Source organism: Liolophura sinensis, chromosome 11 (assembly GCF_032854445.1).
Source record: "Liolophura sinensis isolate JHLJ2023 chromosome 11, CUHK_Ljap_v2, whole genome shotgun sequence".
NCBI classification, from domain to species: domain Eukaryota; kingdom Metazoa; phylum Mollusca; class Polyplacophora; order Chitonida; family Chitonidae; genus Liolophura; species Liolophura sinensis.
The window spans coordinates 6,986,620-7,003,480 of NC_088305.1; the positions used below are offsets into that span (position 1 = coordinate 6,986,620).

A 16,861-nucleotide genomic window follows, 5' to 3' on the forward strand; every position below is an offset into this window, starting at 1 on the left:
TAAGCCATATTCAGTTATCAGACATTTTTTTAAATCGTTTGAAAAGGTTAAAAACAAGAAGAGAAAAGAAAAAGAAATACCAAGTGAAAGTTTAAAAGGAACAATTAACAAGAACTTTTGATCTGTCTTCGCCCTTAATTTTCAAACAATCACCAGTATCGTCTTTTAGTGGATTTTCACCGGGCGTATCTTCATCTCGCTGAACTGAAGAGGGAGATATTTAGACGACCAATGGTACCACGTGACTGATGAAGTATTTTCCTGGGTTTTTTTCCTTCACATGAACATACAACCCATTGAGATTGCTGTGATGACAACCATGGTACCACCAGACCCCATGATATGAGGCAGCACAGTTCACCTTGTTGTAGTCCTTGTCTCGGTCATATGTGGAAAACTCCAAGCCGTTTTGGATAGCCAAGGAGTCAGCTGAGAGAACAAAAAAAAATGACTCACGAACACACAAATTATTGCACACCTCAGATTGACTGGGTTTATTCATTTGATTCATGTTGACTGTCAAAAGGATCTGTTCGATAAGTCCAAAATAAAAAAATTGGTCGCCAGCGCCAGTTTTTTGTTTTTTTGGCGGGTGGGGCGAATCAACCAAAACTTACGTGGTCAAATTTCTTTAAAGATGACCAGAAATAAACAATATGTTGATATGTTTGGAATGACCACCTAGCACGCATAGGTCTACATAGGTTGACTTGTCAATTTATGGGCCTATCTAAGGCTTACTATATGTTTTCGTGATGACTATAAACAAATCATAAATTGGCCTATTGCCGTTGTGACGTCAAAATGTAGACCCAATTTTAGAGTAAGCCTAGTAAGGGTCAGGGTCAATCTCTTGAATTTTGAGGAAAATCAGCCACCAAAATTTCTTCTTATCCCCCCCCCCCCCGACTACATGTTTCTTTTCGGCCACCATACTTTTTTCTTTGACTAAGAATATTTGACGCTAATAATTTTGGTCGCTTCTCTTCCACCTTTTGCCCAGAGTTATCTCACCATCATTCCCACAGTCACCAACTGCTCAGCTATTATTTACGCTTAGTTGCAACTTTCAGGATAACTGTTTGGCCGATTTTAGTTGATATGATTTATAAACTTATTTTCTAGGATTATGTTCCTCTCAGATAGAAAAAAATGTCGGTCAACTTACCGGTATTCCCCTTGAACGTGCCCAGTAAGAGTCGGAAGCTCTGAGACTCGTCTGCCACACGGAATCTGTTGTAGGAAGCGTAACCCGTTCCCTCGGTGTAGCTTCTCATATTCACGAGGAGTTCAAAGTGCGCCTGAGAGGTCAGGAGGTCAATCTTTTGGAGGCCTGGGGAGACAAAATTGGAGTCAATTGGATTACCATGTGCTGATAGAATTTAAAGGGGATGTGGGTTTATTAATTTTTTTTTTTGTGTGTTTTGCAACAGTAAGTTGAGTGCCCCGTCCACACTACAAATCAGATAGGTTAACATTGTCCAGCACTGTTGTCGTGTGTTGAGCTATATTTTTTATTTACCAAACTTTCGAAGTGAGGTAAGTGAGGGAAACGCCCACGTTACCGGCAAATGTCACTTTTTGGTTTTACTCATCTAATTCTATTAACCAGTTGTGATCAACTTTTTGCTACACCAACAGGCACATCACTTAACAATCAGCTTCCAAGCTCAATGCTGGAAGTTTATTCTTCCTACCACGATTATTATTCTTTTGCCTTGGCGTTTTCCACAAAACTGCAAATCTCTGTTTTTGTTCATCCAGTTGCCATGTTGGATGTTTATGGAAATCTCCAGAACTGTTTATCAGATCCCCATAAGATTTAAAATACACGAGAACACTTCATGGGGCTACACAGCTTAAGAAATTTACTTATTTCGGCTCAAAAGAGATTAAGTTCGCCATAGACGGCTCATGTCACGTGGCGATAAATTTTTGCATTTTGAAATAAAAAGCATGTAGTTAGATGCAATTTGGCCTGCTTGAGACGAGTTTGGTTTTACCTTTATTATACAATGTAGAGTTTTTCTATAAATTGTTATAAACGCTCCAAATCTTTCTTTGTTTCACATTAGGTTACTTTTCTTTACAAGGTCACGTCACTGGAAAGAAATGCGTGATGGTGACAGTAGATTATTGGAAATATGTAAGTGTGGAGTCAGAAATTCATATACCAAGATAAAAGTAAGATCTGTTTCCAAAACAAATTTAAAACACGTTACCAATAAATATGTAAGAAATTAAAGTAATGCTTCAAAGGCACTCCATCAAACGCCTTTTCTAAGATTTTAAGGCGAGTACAACAGTGCCGTTGGAAATTATGGACAAAGGGTCTAAAGATCTGCGAGCAATAAGAACAGTTGCAATGAGAGCGCAACTGAGCTACATATTTTGTAATCTACAACTGATATTGTAGCACTGTAAAAAACTTGAATACTGATTTTACTTAGTCGCCTAGAACATATCCTGCGTCTTTCCAACATCATTAAAAACTGTTGACTGCTTCTCTTTGAATGATTCCGTCTAGTTTTTATATACCTCTTGAGTTCTTTCGTGGTTTGTGTTATATGTCGTTTTGGGGAATTGGCCTTGCAATTATTGGCCTGGGACGTCCTTATTGGTTGACGGCTGGTCCACGAGTGTCTGTTTCGACGCATTGATTTCTAACGCTACCTAAGCACTTAGGTTTATTATTCAACATAATACTTTCTTGAACAGTTGCAATCAAAGCGCGAGTGAGATACCTACAAATGGATTTGACCTGAAAATTATTCACAGGCTAATGTTTTGAGTGTTGACTTGGATTTCATGCCTAGAAAATCGACTCCGTTCCTTGCAACACTGAAAACCAATGACATAGGATCACCTGTCGGTTTCCTACTGAGACTGGGTTAAGTTTTTACGCATATTACGACAGCAGTATTTCATATATTGTACGAATAGTTCTACTGGTACATTATATCTACAATAATGTCGCTAAGGTTGTGCCCAGCTCCCTCCACCATAATGCTGACGGCCGTCAAATTAACAATTAGAATAAAGTAACCGTGGCAAAATATGCTTCCCCTCAAAAGCCATTTAACAATGAAAAACCTGTAGTTACTTGGTGATGCAGACTTGGTGATATTAAATTGACGAACATTGGTTAAGTAAGATTTACTGCATGACCTTTGACTTGGTCTACGGTAACTTACCCAACCAGAACTCCCCGTAGAGGTTACCAAACCCATCAGTGTAATTCTGCCAGTTACGATAGAAGTCAACAGAGCCGTCTTGCCGTCTTTGGAACACCTGGAACGTCAGTTAACATCAAGCATTAACCAAGCAGAGGCATAATTACCTTTTGGTGTTTTACACCGTGATTATTTCACTTATACGACAGCAACCATCATTATGGTGGGAATCGGGCAAATCCCAAGTAATACCCATAATTAAAATATGAACCATAGTTTTTACATGTTTCCAGCCTAAGAAAATCTTTCCGCTCTTTTTGTTATGTGCTTGGCCATGCGTTTTTGTATGGGTGTAGGAGTGGTTGACACGTGTTGGTGTTAGGTGGTTTTCAGACTAGAAACTTCAAGCAGAATGTGTTTTAAATTAATATATCAGTTTTATTAATACAACTTATGAAACCGTCATTTCGCATGTCCGAGTAATTTTCGCTCCAAAGACGCATATTGGACATATTACCACACGGCCGACGTCTAAATTGGCGGGTTTGTCAAACCCCACGATTTCCAGTATCATTCTTTAAAGTGACGTATACAGCTCTTTTATAGTAACTCGTCATCACAGAGCCGTTTTGTCTTAATACCAGTTGTCTGTATAGTTTATGGGGGCAAGCAGTATGGGGTAGCATACTCTTAGGTCGCTTTGATCTCAAATTTATTTATTTATTTAATTGGTGGTTTACGTTTTATTTTCGCTTGTGCGACGGTGGCTATCATTAAGGTGAGAGGACACTTGGCAGAGCCCGGGGCAAACACAGGACCATCCGCAGGTTACTGACAGACCTTCTCACGTGCGACCGGAGAGGAAGCCAACATGAGCTGAACGTGAACTCACAGGGACCGCACTAATGGTGTATTTTTAACCATTAAAATATCAAATAAAAATACAAAAATAACTAAATTTGTTGAAACTTTGTCATTTCTCTTGAATATGTAACATGGTGCATTAGAGAGCACGGATCTAACTACATTTCTATGTATTTTGTTTAAAATTATCACCACTCGCCTTCTTAAATTAGTGTTGTTTGTATCTCTGAAGCGGCATTCAACTGTTTAGAATTGTCTAACAAACTTAGATCTAGGCGTCGTAGCAAACATTCGTAAACCGATCGCAAAGCATGACAAGCGTTACAGGTTTGTCATTTTATAACCAATTTACAAACTCAACAGCCATCCACCGCCCTGCGTCATCATGTCACAGTAAACAAGGAAGCCTTTGCCCACTCCGAACGGAAACACTCGGTAAACGCCGCTCTTTGTGTGGTTGCATTTCTGTATTACTGTACAATCGGTAGGATATGCGCATTCAAGAACGTTGCTATGATCTGAAAAAAAGTGGCGTATTATAAATTGCGATTTACATCAATACACGAAACGTCGATCATGGTAATACTCTCTGAACACTTGTACAAAAGAAATACGTGACCTGTACGATATCAGCCTATAATGATGAATTCTGGACAAAACCATAACTGAATGATTCACTAGAATAACGCCCAAATATAGTACTGAGCTTCTCCCTGTCGATGTTAGGACTAACAAAACTGTGCGGGCCAAAAGGTAAAAACCTGCAGTTTATTAAAAACGTCAGTTTTCAACAAAGCGGTTTGCGCAGCCTTTACTGGTGTAACTGTCCACAACAGTTTTTGTAATATTTCTGCTTCACACGGGGTACCCCACTTTCTAACTGAAATCCGCCGTTATATGTTTTTTTTTCTCAAACGAAAATTAGGGCTGTGCTAATCATAATATTCTGTTATTTTTCTGGTATCTCATGAGAAATAAGTACGACTAGACATCGTTACTATATGTCAGTGTGATGACATCAGGTTTATGGGTGGACTAATGAGCCAAAACGGCGAAATCTGGATTCGAACACGCGACCCCTTATTGCTCAAGATAGTCACAACGACTCGGCGCTTTAAAGGAGAACACCAGCGACTTTTCTTTCACACTAAATTTTCCCTAAACACAATATTTATGCTGTGTTAATCCGTAAGGTGCATTAAAAACAAGGTAGTTTATCTTGTACCATTTAAAAAAAACCCATTAAAGTTAGACCCTGTTTATCTAGTGGACCGCTGAGGCTTGGCAGGGTGACGTCATGCCGTGCATGCCACCCTTGATTATGTACTGAAAAGCCGTGCTAAGTATAGCCGAATCCATGCATTAGGCCTACCGACTATAGCCGGACGTGTACACCTCTTAATTAGAACCCTGAAAATAATATAAGTAGAACAGTTTTACAACAAATAGTTTGAAAGATAGGCTGCCGGAGTTGTATTAGATCGGGGAAATGCGTGTACAGCATAGCGACAGCGCGATGCGATGACCGATTTTCGGTCATATATCGCCCACGTAGATGACACCAATGCGCTCGCTACTGATTTGCCTGACACCGATCGGGCATCCACCGTATTATGGTAGTGTTTGTGGAGAATTTGTCACGGATTCGTAGTTAACGCTATAAATTTTTATAGCCAAGTTGAGCGATGCCGGCTTAAACACGTTGATCCATACAGTCCGGCCAGCCGATTGTGAGCTGCACTGATGGCAAAAGTCTTTCACTCAACGCCGGGGAACTAACAATGAAGTTAAATCTTTGCCTTATATCACCGACAAAAATAAATAACTGAATGGAAACAACGATATTGGACTCATAGAAATGCCAGTTTGAATTGTGTCTGGGTTACCGTTACGGGCTTCAAGGCATGCTCTGGTTTATCACAGCGCACAGCGGTCTGTAAGCGAGGTGTGAACCGAGCTGGGGCCACACTGCAGCCTCGTGGCTGTTGTACTACACGTATAGAGACTTCCTTCAGTTCGTGTCACAGACTGCTGCTTCAAAAACCAAACAGCTAAACAGCTTCTACATTTAGGGACTGAAAATCCGGACGTCTTTTTCGTTTGGATTTTGGGGAGGATATTATAGGGCTTGTTTTTCGACCTTTTCCTTTACAAGGCTTTGATGAACGTACGACTACGATCGTGTGCCCCGTAATCAAATGGCGTTTTTGACGAGATCTGGTCCATATTTTATGAATCTGTGGTATAATTGAGCCATGTATGTATCTTTAAGTGTAAGTGTACCACTGTGACCTCACAAGGTCAGCGGTGGCTCAATCGTAGCGGAATAGATTTTGTGATGTTTAATGACCAAATTCTGCGGGTTTTTTTTTTTTCCCTGTTCAACGTTTTAGACATTCGGAATGGATCCAGGGGACGTCAGACTATACATCTGCAGGTTGGTCTGCCCAGCGCTGGGGATCTACTTTAATTATCTCAGCCAGCGAGGGCATGTTGACATGCCAGAGTTAGTTCTCTTTCTACTGGATTATTACCCATTTATATAAATTCACTCACATCATTTGTTTAAATCAAAGTCTATTTGCTCAAATTGAAGGTAAAATATCTCTTCATTCAAACTGAAACTTATGCACGATATATACTCGGAATGCGGTTCACTGCATGCCCCATCTATATATTTATTCGTTAATTTTGATTGATATTTTACGTTGTACTCGAGAATAATGAACTTATACGATGGCGGACAGCATATATGGTAAACCGGGAGAAACACATGAGTTGGATTTGAACTCAAAGCGACCGCACTGGTGAGAGGCTTCGGGTTCACTGTGCTGCATTAGCGTACTATGCTTTTCAACAGGAAAGAACAAGCCCATTGGGGTTATTTCTGTCACCTGTATATTAAATTTAAACTCTTGTTTTGACATCTGATTTTATGGCGCATTTATTTATATTCTCGAATGATCTGAATCACATCTTTCTCTCTTAAGTTCGGTTGAAAGCCCCTCAAGTGAAAACACAACTCAGGACAACGGGTCTTTAGAATCCAAGTGAATGATTTAAGTTGTTTAAGGTTATTTATTTGATTGGTGTTTTAGGCCGTAATCAAGAATATTTCACATATACGACGGCGGCCAGCATAGTGGTGGTAGGAAACCGGGCTGAGCCCGGGGGAAACCCACGACCAGCAGGTAAAATACAGCAGGTAAAATTTTAAACTTTGCTGCAAATTTCATTACTGCATGAAGTATCATGTGAAATTACCAGTTGCAGTCCTTATCAAAATGTTTAGTATACGAAATACATGTTGATTACATATTCTCAAACAGATAACACTGACGGTTTCGTATTATGTCATATTTTGGTCGATCACAGCTCCATGCGAGTGAACTACCGCACTGTTCTCAAATCGAGCATAAATACATGTTATCAGATGTACCTACCCGTCCACGTGGAAACATCGTCTCCATCGGCTTGTTCCACCAACGGTTGAACATCGAAGCTCTTCAAAAATGTGTTATACGAAGACGCCACAAAGACGATGTTCAACAAAGAAGTCCACACATAACGGACAACATCTTAGATTGTTAGAATCTGATAGCTTTCGACTAAAGATTGTACGTTCACATACAGTCTACAGTGACTTTATATCTGCTTGCTCAAACCGGATTCGTGGGCTGTGTTGACAGTTATTAACGTCATCACTGCCCGCTACTTTTCCCGACCAATGTTAAGAGCACTGCCGTTCAAAGCCATTTTTACGTCCAAAGAAAAAATATGAGAATTTTTTTTCTACTGTAACCGTTAGGACACATCCTAACTTACTTGTTGAGAAATAAAAACAAACTGTTTTGTACCGTTTAAAAGAGCTGATTAGTTACGTTACACTTTGTTGAATACTAAATCATATTGATATCGTACACAGGGAGGCCAGGCGTATTTCTTGTCTCAGGCAGGGTGTGAAGGTGACCATAATAAACTCCTAGCTATTCACCCTGAGATCAAATCTTAACTCAGGGTATGTTTCGCAAAGACCAAGTAGTTTAAACGATGTGTCATTTTGGGCATTCTCGTTTAACACACAATTTTTATCTTGATGGGAGCAGTGATCCGAGATGTGGAATTTTTGTCGCCTAATATGACATGTAACATATCCTCGTTGATAATGTACACTTTGCAAATGTTCTACACGGATGCCTTAGCTCTATATACATGTATGATTTATGCCACAGCGTCCTTGGTGATGCGGTCATTATTTGAAAGCTGCTGGCCTGTCATAAATTATATCTTTATATTGTGTATACAGGTATATAACATTTTCCTGATTACATTTTTTTTATTGAATTTGTTATTGATTTTTTTCACTGGTTTTTAAAAGTGCCTGTGTATTTTAGTTGACGCTCTCTTTCGAAATCCATATACTGTCACTTTCTAAATATGTTCTCAGCACGATATGGCCAAAATATTATCCTCGTGACGTTACGTCATAATCATTCTTTAATCCATTTCCTCCATTCTACCAACCTGTCCCATTTGTATTCCAAAATATCCATCATACAATTATTTTCCTCGAACACAAAATCGAGAAGAAAAATCCGAAAAATTAATGTTATACTTATGTACTATCACGTCACAGAGGCTAGCAACGTTATAACAACAACTCGTATAATTACGTTGTCTTTCTTCTACACTTAAAGGTAACGTCACTGGAAGCCATTTCTGTTGTGGCGCTGAACATACGTGATAGCAAAGTATTATACTTGTATGTGGCGTTGCTTTCAGTCAAAAATGTTGTATTCTTTGCCAAAAAAAAAAACACTCATCGGATTGAAATTAAGTAGGCGGTTTTACTTTCACTCCAAGAAGTACAACTCTAAAAGGAAGACCAGAGCATGTACGGTCCCTTATTACAAGATAACAAGATACAGTGTTAAATGGATGGAAAGAGCCTAGTTCGGCAAAAGAGGATGTAATGTCTGTTGCAGTTGGTGACATATGACACGATCACCTGAACGACCCCATATTCTGTCTTCACTTAAGAGTGTACTGGTTAAAGTGTTTGTGTTTGTTATGTCAATAACAGTGTTTATACAGAGAAGAAATAGATGGACTGAAATATTCCATGCATAAAGGCGTTCAACAGACAAATCTTAAAACAGTGTACATCTTAAAATACCGCTATCTACAGCTATAACGTTTTCCCCTCTCCATATTGCTGGCTACCGTCGTATAATTGAAAGTTTATTGCGTACGACGTAAAACACCAATCAAATAAATTAACAAATCGACAGTTATAAATGTCTTAGAGCGATGACACTGATCTGTACCGAAACAGAGACCAAACACTGTGTGTGAAGACTGCTTGAAGACGTGAAACGTAATGGAATTTTGTAATGTAAACCTCATATCCGCCTTGATCAAAACCTTTATAGGCTACTGTGCACTGGGACTAAACGCACCCCGTGCCTTCAGGATCCCGGTTAAGCGAAACCAGATATACACGCTGACGCATTTGACGTAAGAGTTCACCAAATGAAGGAGTCGCCTTAAGCCAGATTAGATCTATACATTCATGCATGCGTAACAAAAGCCTCACAGCAAGGTCGAGGATGAAATGTCATGCCCAGTGTATTTGCAGGTCGGAGTGTAAAATTTCTTGAGACGTAACGTGAACTGAATTATGGTCATGTGGACTTTAGAGCATATAATAGAAGAACGCTTAAAATGAGTGCTACATGTGTTTGCCACGTGTGTGACATGATCTATGAGGTACCTCCACAAACTTTTTTCAGCTATATAAATTGACGAGTATATTTTTATATTTTTTGTAAGTGTGTTAAAATGTTTGTTTCATTAATAATAATAATAATAGTAATAATAATAATAATAATATAATGATTAATGGGATTGTAACTGTTGACATTCTGTGTGGTATATGCTTTGGTGTAATTGGTTTTCTAAATATTCCAGATTTGTACATATGCTTCTGTAAACTGCTGCAGTCTTGATTTCTTGCGGATAATTCCCTGTTCAGACTAGTAATGGTCCATTGTCTTGGATGATCTCACATTTTTTGGGACAGATCATATTTACTTGCTACAGATTCACTTCCACGCTGGGGCTTGTTTTTAATTAGTTTCTACATGTAGAACCACCTCCACCTGGGGAATGGTCATTCTAATGTTTTACGTAAATATTATAGAACCACTTCCACGCTGGGACTGGTCATTTTATAGCCCTCGGCCCTTGTGGACTGGTCATTCTAATTCCACAGAATCACCTCCACGCTGAGGCTAGTAATTTTTATAGCCTATAGAGGTACTGTAGACCCCCTCCACTTGGAGACTGGTAATTCTGATTGCTTATACAAGTACTACAAATCCACGCTGGGACTGGTCATTTTTATAGCTTATATAGATATTATAAAACCACCATATGACTGTCTAAAAACAGAAACTGAGCCTCATGCATGTTTGACAAAATTCATAATTTCATAATTTGTTTCCCAATTACTTTCAGTCAAGAATTGCCCAGCTTCCATTCAACCTGAGAATAGATTTCTGAACGGTGAAGTGTGTAAAATTCTGAAAAAAATATATAAAGCTCCGCGAAAGCGTAAATTGGTGTTGTGATTAAGGCTGCTGTTTTTGTTAACATATGCATACACTGTATATATGGTCCACACTGCAGAGGTCTTCACAAGCAGTTGTGTACAGGTATAGACAAATGTTTACAGGAGACATCCTCCTAATCAGTGGGTACTAAGGAAACACTGGGATTAAGACAGGCTATCTTCATCCCAGGAAAACGCTACTACCTTGGTTCACAACAAGCTGTACATTTTGTCAGTTCCGACGTAAAGCCAAGGTCAAATTATTCGGAGTTAGATTAGGATCAGTATGAATGACAGAAATGATCAAGGATAAAGAGCGTCCGATGAAAGCCTTTCGGTCCCCTAGCTGGGCGAGAATGTATGTTATACTCTTTATACTGGCATAGTATTGACTGGTTACAGTAAAAATATATTTTTATATTTAAACACCATATTCGAAAAAACGAGTCAGTTTGAAAACTTGTTAAACTGTTTTTTGGGGAAAACTCTAGTAGTAAATAAGTTTTCGAAGCCGCCGTCGCACAGGTGGTTAGCGCGCCAGCGTGACACAATGACCCAGGAGCCTCTAACAAAATGCGGTCGCGGTGAGTCCAGCTTAGACAGAATTCCTCTCCTTAGGAAAGGCCCAGATAGCACAGTTGGTAGACTGTCCGCTTCGGGATCTGAAAAAAAGAAATCCTTGGTCGAGTCACACCTAAGACCTAAAAAGAGAAAGTTGTAACTTCCTCGTTTGGCATTGATCATGAAGGGGATAGTGCAACGACTGGTTGACCTGTATCAGTACAATGGCTCGGGCGGGGCGGCTTACTTGCCTTCGGTAAGTCGTCTCAGTGAAGCAACACCAGATAAAAGAGCAGTGGAAATCCGTCCTGCAAAAATGAGGCAAATCACATGCACACTAAGGATTACTTTGTCGTCATATGACTGAAAAATTGTTATATAAGACGTTGAACCCCAAGAACTCCCTCTCCGGCCTTAGGCGACATGAGAAGGTCTATTATCAACCTGTGGATGGTTGCGATTTCCTTCCACCATAATGCCGTCCACCGTTGTGTTAGTGAAATATTGAGTACGGCTTAAAACACCAATCAAATAAAAGAGTTTTCCGTTACTCACATATAGTGTGTGACACATTCCGTGGAGAGGAAATGTTGAGGAAACTTATGTGGACAGAATAAAACTGAATTTATTGCATATTATTATTTGACTTTATCCGATTGGTGTTTTACGCTCTGCTCAAGAATATTTCACTAATGGTAGGCCCATCATGTGCTGCATTATTATATGGCGAATTTAACATTGTTAAAGGACACATGAAAAAGAGCTCTAAAACAAAGAATATGGTTTTAAGAGAAAAGTTATGGAAAAAAAACAATTTTTTTAGCAAATCTTTTTTGAGGCATATGTTATATCACTTAATAACCACTCTATTTTGTACATATTTTCCGTGGATAGCTGGAAACTTTCGGAAATGACGTCATTGATGAACTTACCAAGAATGCGAGATCAGCTTTGCGTACACCCACCCAACCCCACCCCCAATTCGGACTCTTTTTTCCACACACATTTGTTTGACAGTTATCATTGTTGGCCTCACCACTGCACATTACTTTATTCCTGGACTGACCTCTGGGCCATTAAGAAAATTGTAGTGTAAAGCCAATTTCACCTCCCAAAGAAGAAAGCTGTGGCGCTTTTTGTACTTTTATATTTTAGGACACAACCCAAGCTGCATACTGAGAGATAAAGAGCAACCGTTTCACTGCCTACATACATATCATGTACACCGTGCCTAACAGTCCGAACCGAAACACAGAAAAGGAACTGCTGCCAAATTTCTGCAGCCATAGAAAAACATATCAGCTTAAAAACACGGAAATCAAACGTATACAATGAATTAGCTCCCTCTATAAGTATGTCTGAATTACATGCTACAATAATGAGCTGATCACTAACGATAGTTAGGTTAACTTCGGCACAACTAGGGAAAAGGAAGGATATGCAGGGTTGAAATAATCATGGCGATCAGGAAACTGGAAGGTATTCCCAAGGTATACCCTGCTGAAAAGGTATACCCGGCTTCCCTTCTTGTCAGCTGATTTTGTGCGTCCCACCTTTGAGCAGTAGCAAGACAGAAATGTAACAACACCAGAACCGATAGCTCTATTCAATTATGTCCAAGCCATCTGAATGGAAAACAGTGCGTGGACAATCAGAGACTGGAGTGCGTTCCATTTGGACAAAGAATGATGTGGAGGCATAGCACCCCAGAATCAACTACTGGGCAAAGCGAGGTTACCTGCAGTTTAACATTCTCATCAAACTATTGTTTGAAGAAGCGCAATTGGTGAGACTTCAGGTGAGACTTGTGTCGGAGGGAAAGCTGACCAAGGTTCAGCGTAAGGCCACCAGAGATGACCAGTCGAAGATATTTGTGTTATGGAGAAATTATTCAGACCGCATCATCACTACCGAACAACGGCTGACAAACTTCTAAGAAGCACACGACCCTTTAAGGGACTAAGATACAAATCAGTATATGATCATTATCCTGCGGTAAATAAGAAACTGTTATCAGGGAGTTTTTATCATGTAAGTCGTTGTCTATTATTTGTACACAACTTGTTCAAGAACGATACATGTATAAAAATATTTCTGGTGCATAACATAAACTGCCTGTATATGAAGAGTATCTTTTGTATTAAATATACGTTATTATGCTGTATTTTTGAAGAAACAAAAATTTATTTATACATTAGTATGAAAATATATTTGATGCTGGAATAAAAATGTGTTTTAGTCTTAGAATTCAAAGCGTGTGTAGCTTAAACAGATACATGTATTTATAAAACTGTATTGAAAATAAAACCAGTATTTATATCCACATGTCAATTTGTTCTCTGACTTTTTTTTCATGCTTGGTGGGCTGACATAAAGGGGGATAACTTGTTGTGCACTGCAGAACTCAGCTTCCGAGGCTACTGACCGTCGCTAGTATGAACCGTAAAAATGAAGCTTTCCTGAAATATAGATTTTAAGAATGAAGCACTAGTTCTCATTACAAGCAAAAGCAGATAAAACAGAACCAGTAATCCAAAATATCCAATACATAGCCGATTTTATTAGGCGACCTGACTTAGACTGTAGGCGATTTTACCTGAGTTGTTAGACGATTTGACTTGTGCGAGTTGGCCGTTATTGACCTGTATTCGACCTGTATGATATTTACGATACCTGGATATCAAAAATTAATTGGGTTTTAAGAGTAATTATATTTTCATTATTTATAATTGCTAAGTTTTCCACCGTGAATTATGATACTGACATTAATATTTCGCCTCTGTTGGAACATCGGTCAAAACCATATCCATTTTCGGTTGACAGGTTAACTGCATTTAAACAGTCTCGTCCACAGTTAGACCTATTATATATTTTCATAACATTGCAGCCTACTATTAAAATTTATCATATTTCCAAGATTTCATTTTCTCTCAAAAATGTCCACTTGTAACGTAACTCCTGTTTAGGGGCTAACGTTCAGCTACAGTTTTACTACCGCCAGCATGTGTCTATATTGCGCGCGTTAGGCCTGCACCACACCTAAGTAGTTGGGAGACACGTACAGGTTAACTTCGGTGCAGATGATTTGGACCTTGTTAAAGCATCGACTGCTGCGATCGGTTGATCCTTAGCACTTATAAAATATAAACAGTTAAATACACCAAACACTGCATAGCGCTAACTATAATACAAACACTCATTTTATCACACACAAAAATATAATAATAAAAATGCGATTTGAGGGTATTTTAGTTTGATGTTAGCGGCAACCAGTTCCATCGTGGAGCAGTCACATTCCCTGCTTGTTGGAGTAGCACCCAAACTTTTAGCCACTAGACCACAGACTAGTCCATGCTGAGGTATGTGGACAAGATCATAGTCCCGTTTTGTCAGAGACCAAGGAAAGTCCTTAATGAGAAAAAAAACGAACTGTACTGTTTACTACCTTCTGGGAAGAAGAGTTCTACCGGAAATGTACGAGCTGCACTGCGGCGTTTTCCGACAGAAATTCTTCTTCTAACACAGAAGACTTCAGGACAAGTTCTTAGGTAAAATGGAGTTGCCCAGATCGGATTTTGGCACAGACATTATTTATAATTTATAAACTTGAGGGACATATTAGAATTTTTTTCATGGCATGCACATGCAAAGAAAAGCATACTCTTTTAAATGGTATTTGTTTGGTGTATATTAAAGTCAATGTTAGACAAGATGTTAGAGTTGGTACCTTAACAGATATTGTATGTACTGACCTGAGGTTTTACATGCACATAATGCACAATGACGCAAGGGGGTCATCGCTCCATCGCTCCAATTTTAAGTGGCTGTATTTAAGGCACACCATAGAGAAAATTTACTGGTAAAACTGACGCGGAACAACATTCTGTGTGTTTATGTTACAGCGTGTTACACTGACAAACTGCAACATCTAGACTTGTCCGTGAACAAACAGTTCAAAGACGAACTGAAGGGCAGTTCCCAGGGCTGGTACGCTGAGAGAGGAAACTCATCGAACCAGCAGAGAGAGGACAGCAAGACTTCCATCATGAAGCCCAAACATAACAGACGGTATATGAAGGCATACGAGGTAATTGCCAAGCAAAGACAACTTATTTAGCCTGGTTTTGTAAAATCCGGGCTACATGTATTTAAGTATGTTGTAATGTATTGCCTGTACATGTATTTGTTTCCTTTCTTAAATATTAGTAATCTGAAACTCCAAAAAAGTTATGTAATCTTGCTCTTCTTTCGCCCGCTTTACCTTTGTAGTGGAAAACTTTTATGCCATGTTACATTGTATATTCGGTGGATGTTTGATTCCAGATAGTTTGGCCACTATCTACAACGGGAATATCCTCGAACCATTTGTGTTTGCAGTAATTTAGAGGCAACATGGATTCCTCAGTCTTCACACACTGTGGGATTATCCTTAAATCGAAAGTACAGACTTGACAAAAGTTGATCTATCTCCCAATCCACTGCTCGGCATACCGCTTTGAAAGTATTATACATTATCTGCAACCCACAGCTACCAATGTTCATTTATTAGATTGAAGTTTATCTTCATCTGTCTGTCTAGTTGGTTATATAACTTCCAGTTAACATTAGAAGGGAAAATGGGCCAGTCCGTCGTCGCTGCGGAGACGAATTGTTCTTCCCTTCACACATTATGCCGTCAATGATGTACAAAAAAAAAGTATAACTTTCCGAAAGGACAGAGCGGTATTAGATTGATAGGACCGACATCTAACAGATAGTTACCTCCCTTAGCACGATGTGTGTAATGACAGTTTTAATTGTGTTCGACCACTTTCGCCTGCAGTCTATATAAATTCCGTTAAGCACTTTACAGAACCGTTTTGTAAATTTCAAGCTCTTATTTGAGAAAACATGATTTTCAAGCACTTTCTAGCTCTGGAAATCACATCTAAAATCAAGGACTATAAAGCGTTTGAATGAACCCTGTCACTCTGACTAGAGATGATACATATTCTGTGTACAGAAATCAGTTGCTATAGCCGTATACCTGATGTAACTGTGAATTGGGTGTATCCACTGTGTGCCTGGATGACAGCCTGAACCCTCTTCCTCATATCACCTGTCAGCCTCCTAATACTTTGAGGGCGAAGACGCTGCCCTCCCTCGTGCAAGGCAGCTCCCATTATGACCAGATCGTGATTGCTTGCGCGTGATGAAAACCACCAGTAAAAGGCTTTATAAAATACCAAATGACGTTTTTACTGAGTAATTTCAACCACTGCTTCAATACCGGTCCGATGGCACAGTTGGTAGAGTGTCCGCTTCGAGAGCGGTAGATCCAAGGTTAATCCTGAATTTTCCTGCAAGAAGGAGGCAAGGAGATCACATGCACTCGAAGGATTCCTTCGTCGTCATAAGTACGATGTTAAACCCCAAACTCTGACTCACTCACTCAACATTGGTGACTCCAGAACAACACTCATAAAGCCATTGTTTCACATCAAAACCAGTTTTGATAGAAATACATGTGTGTGATGATTTGGGACATGGATTCTAATCGTGTTGTCGTTTTGTATTCGCCGAAGGGTCAAACAATTCATAATCAATCAGATTTCACACTCTTCTGATACAGAAGAACAGGAATCGCACGTGTGCAAAATGGCCATAGTAA

General features: G+C 39.3%; 1 protein-coding gene across 1 annotated transcript; it reads right to left on the bottom strand.

Moving 5' to 3' along the window:
- Window positions 1–220: 220 nt before the first annotated feature.
- On the bottom strand, window positions 221–16,373 carry LOC135477802 (fibrinogen C domain-containing protein 1-like). Its single transcript, XM_064758005.1, has 5 exons — window positions 16,238–16,373; window positions 4,390–4,555; window positions 3,195–3,280; window positions 1,169–1,333; window positions 221–429 (listed from the first exon to the last, which is right to left on the bottom strand). Exons 1-5 carry the CDS (start codon window positions 16,371–16,373, stop codon window positions 221–223), a joined length of 762 nt encoding a protein of 253 aa, XP_064614075.1.
- Between the last annotated feature and the right edge of the window lie 488 nt (window positions 16,374–16,861).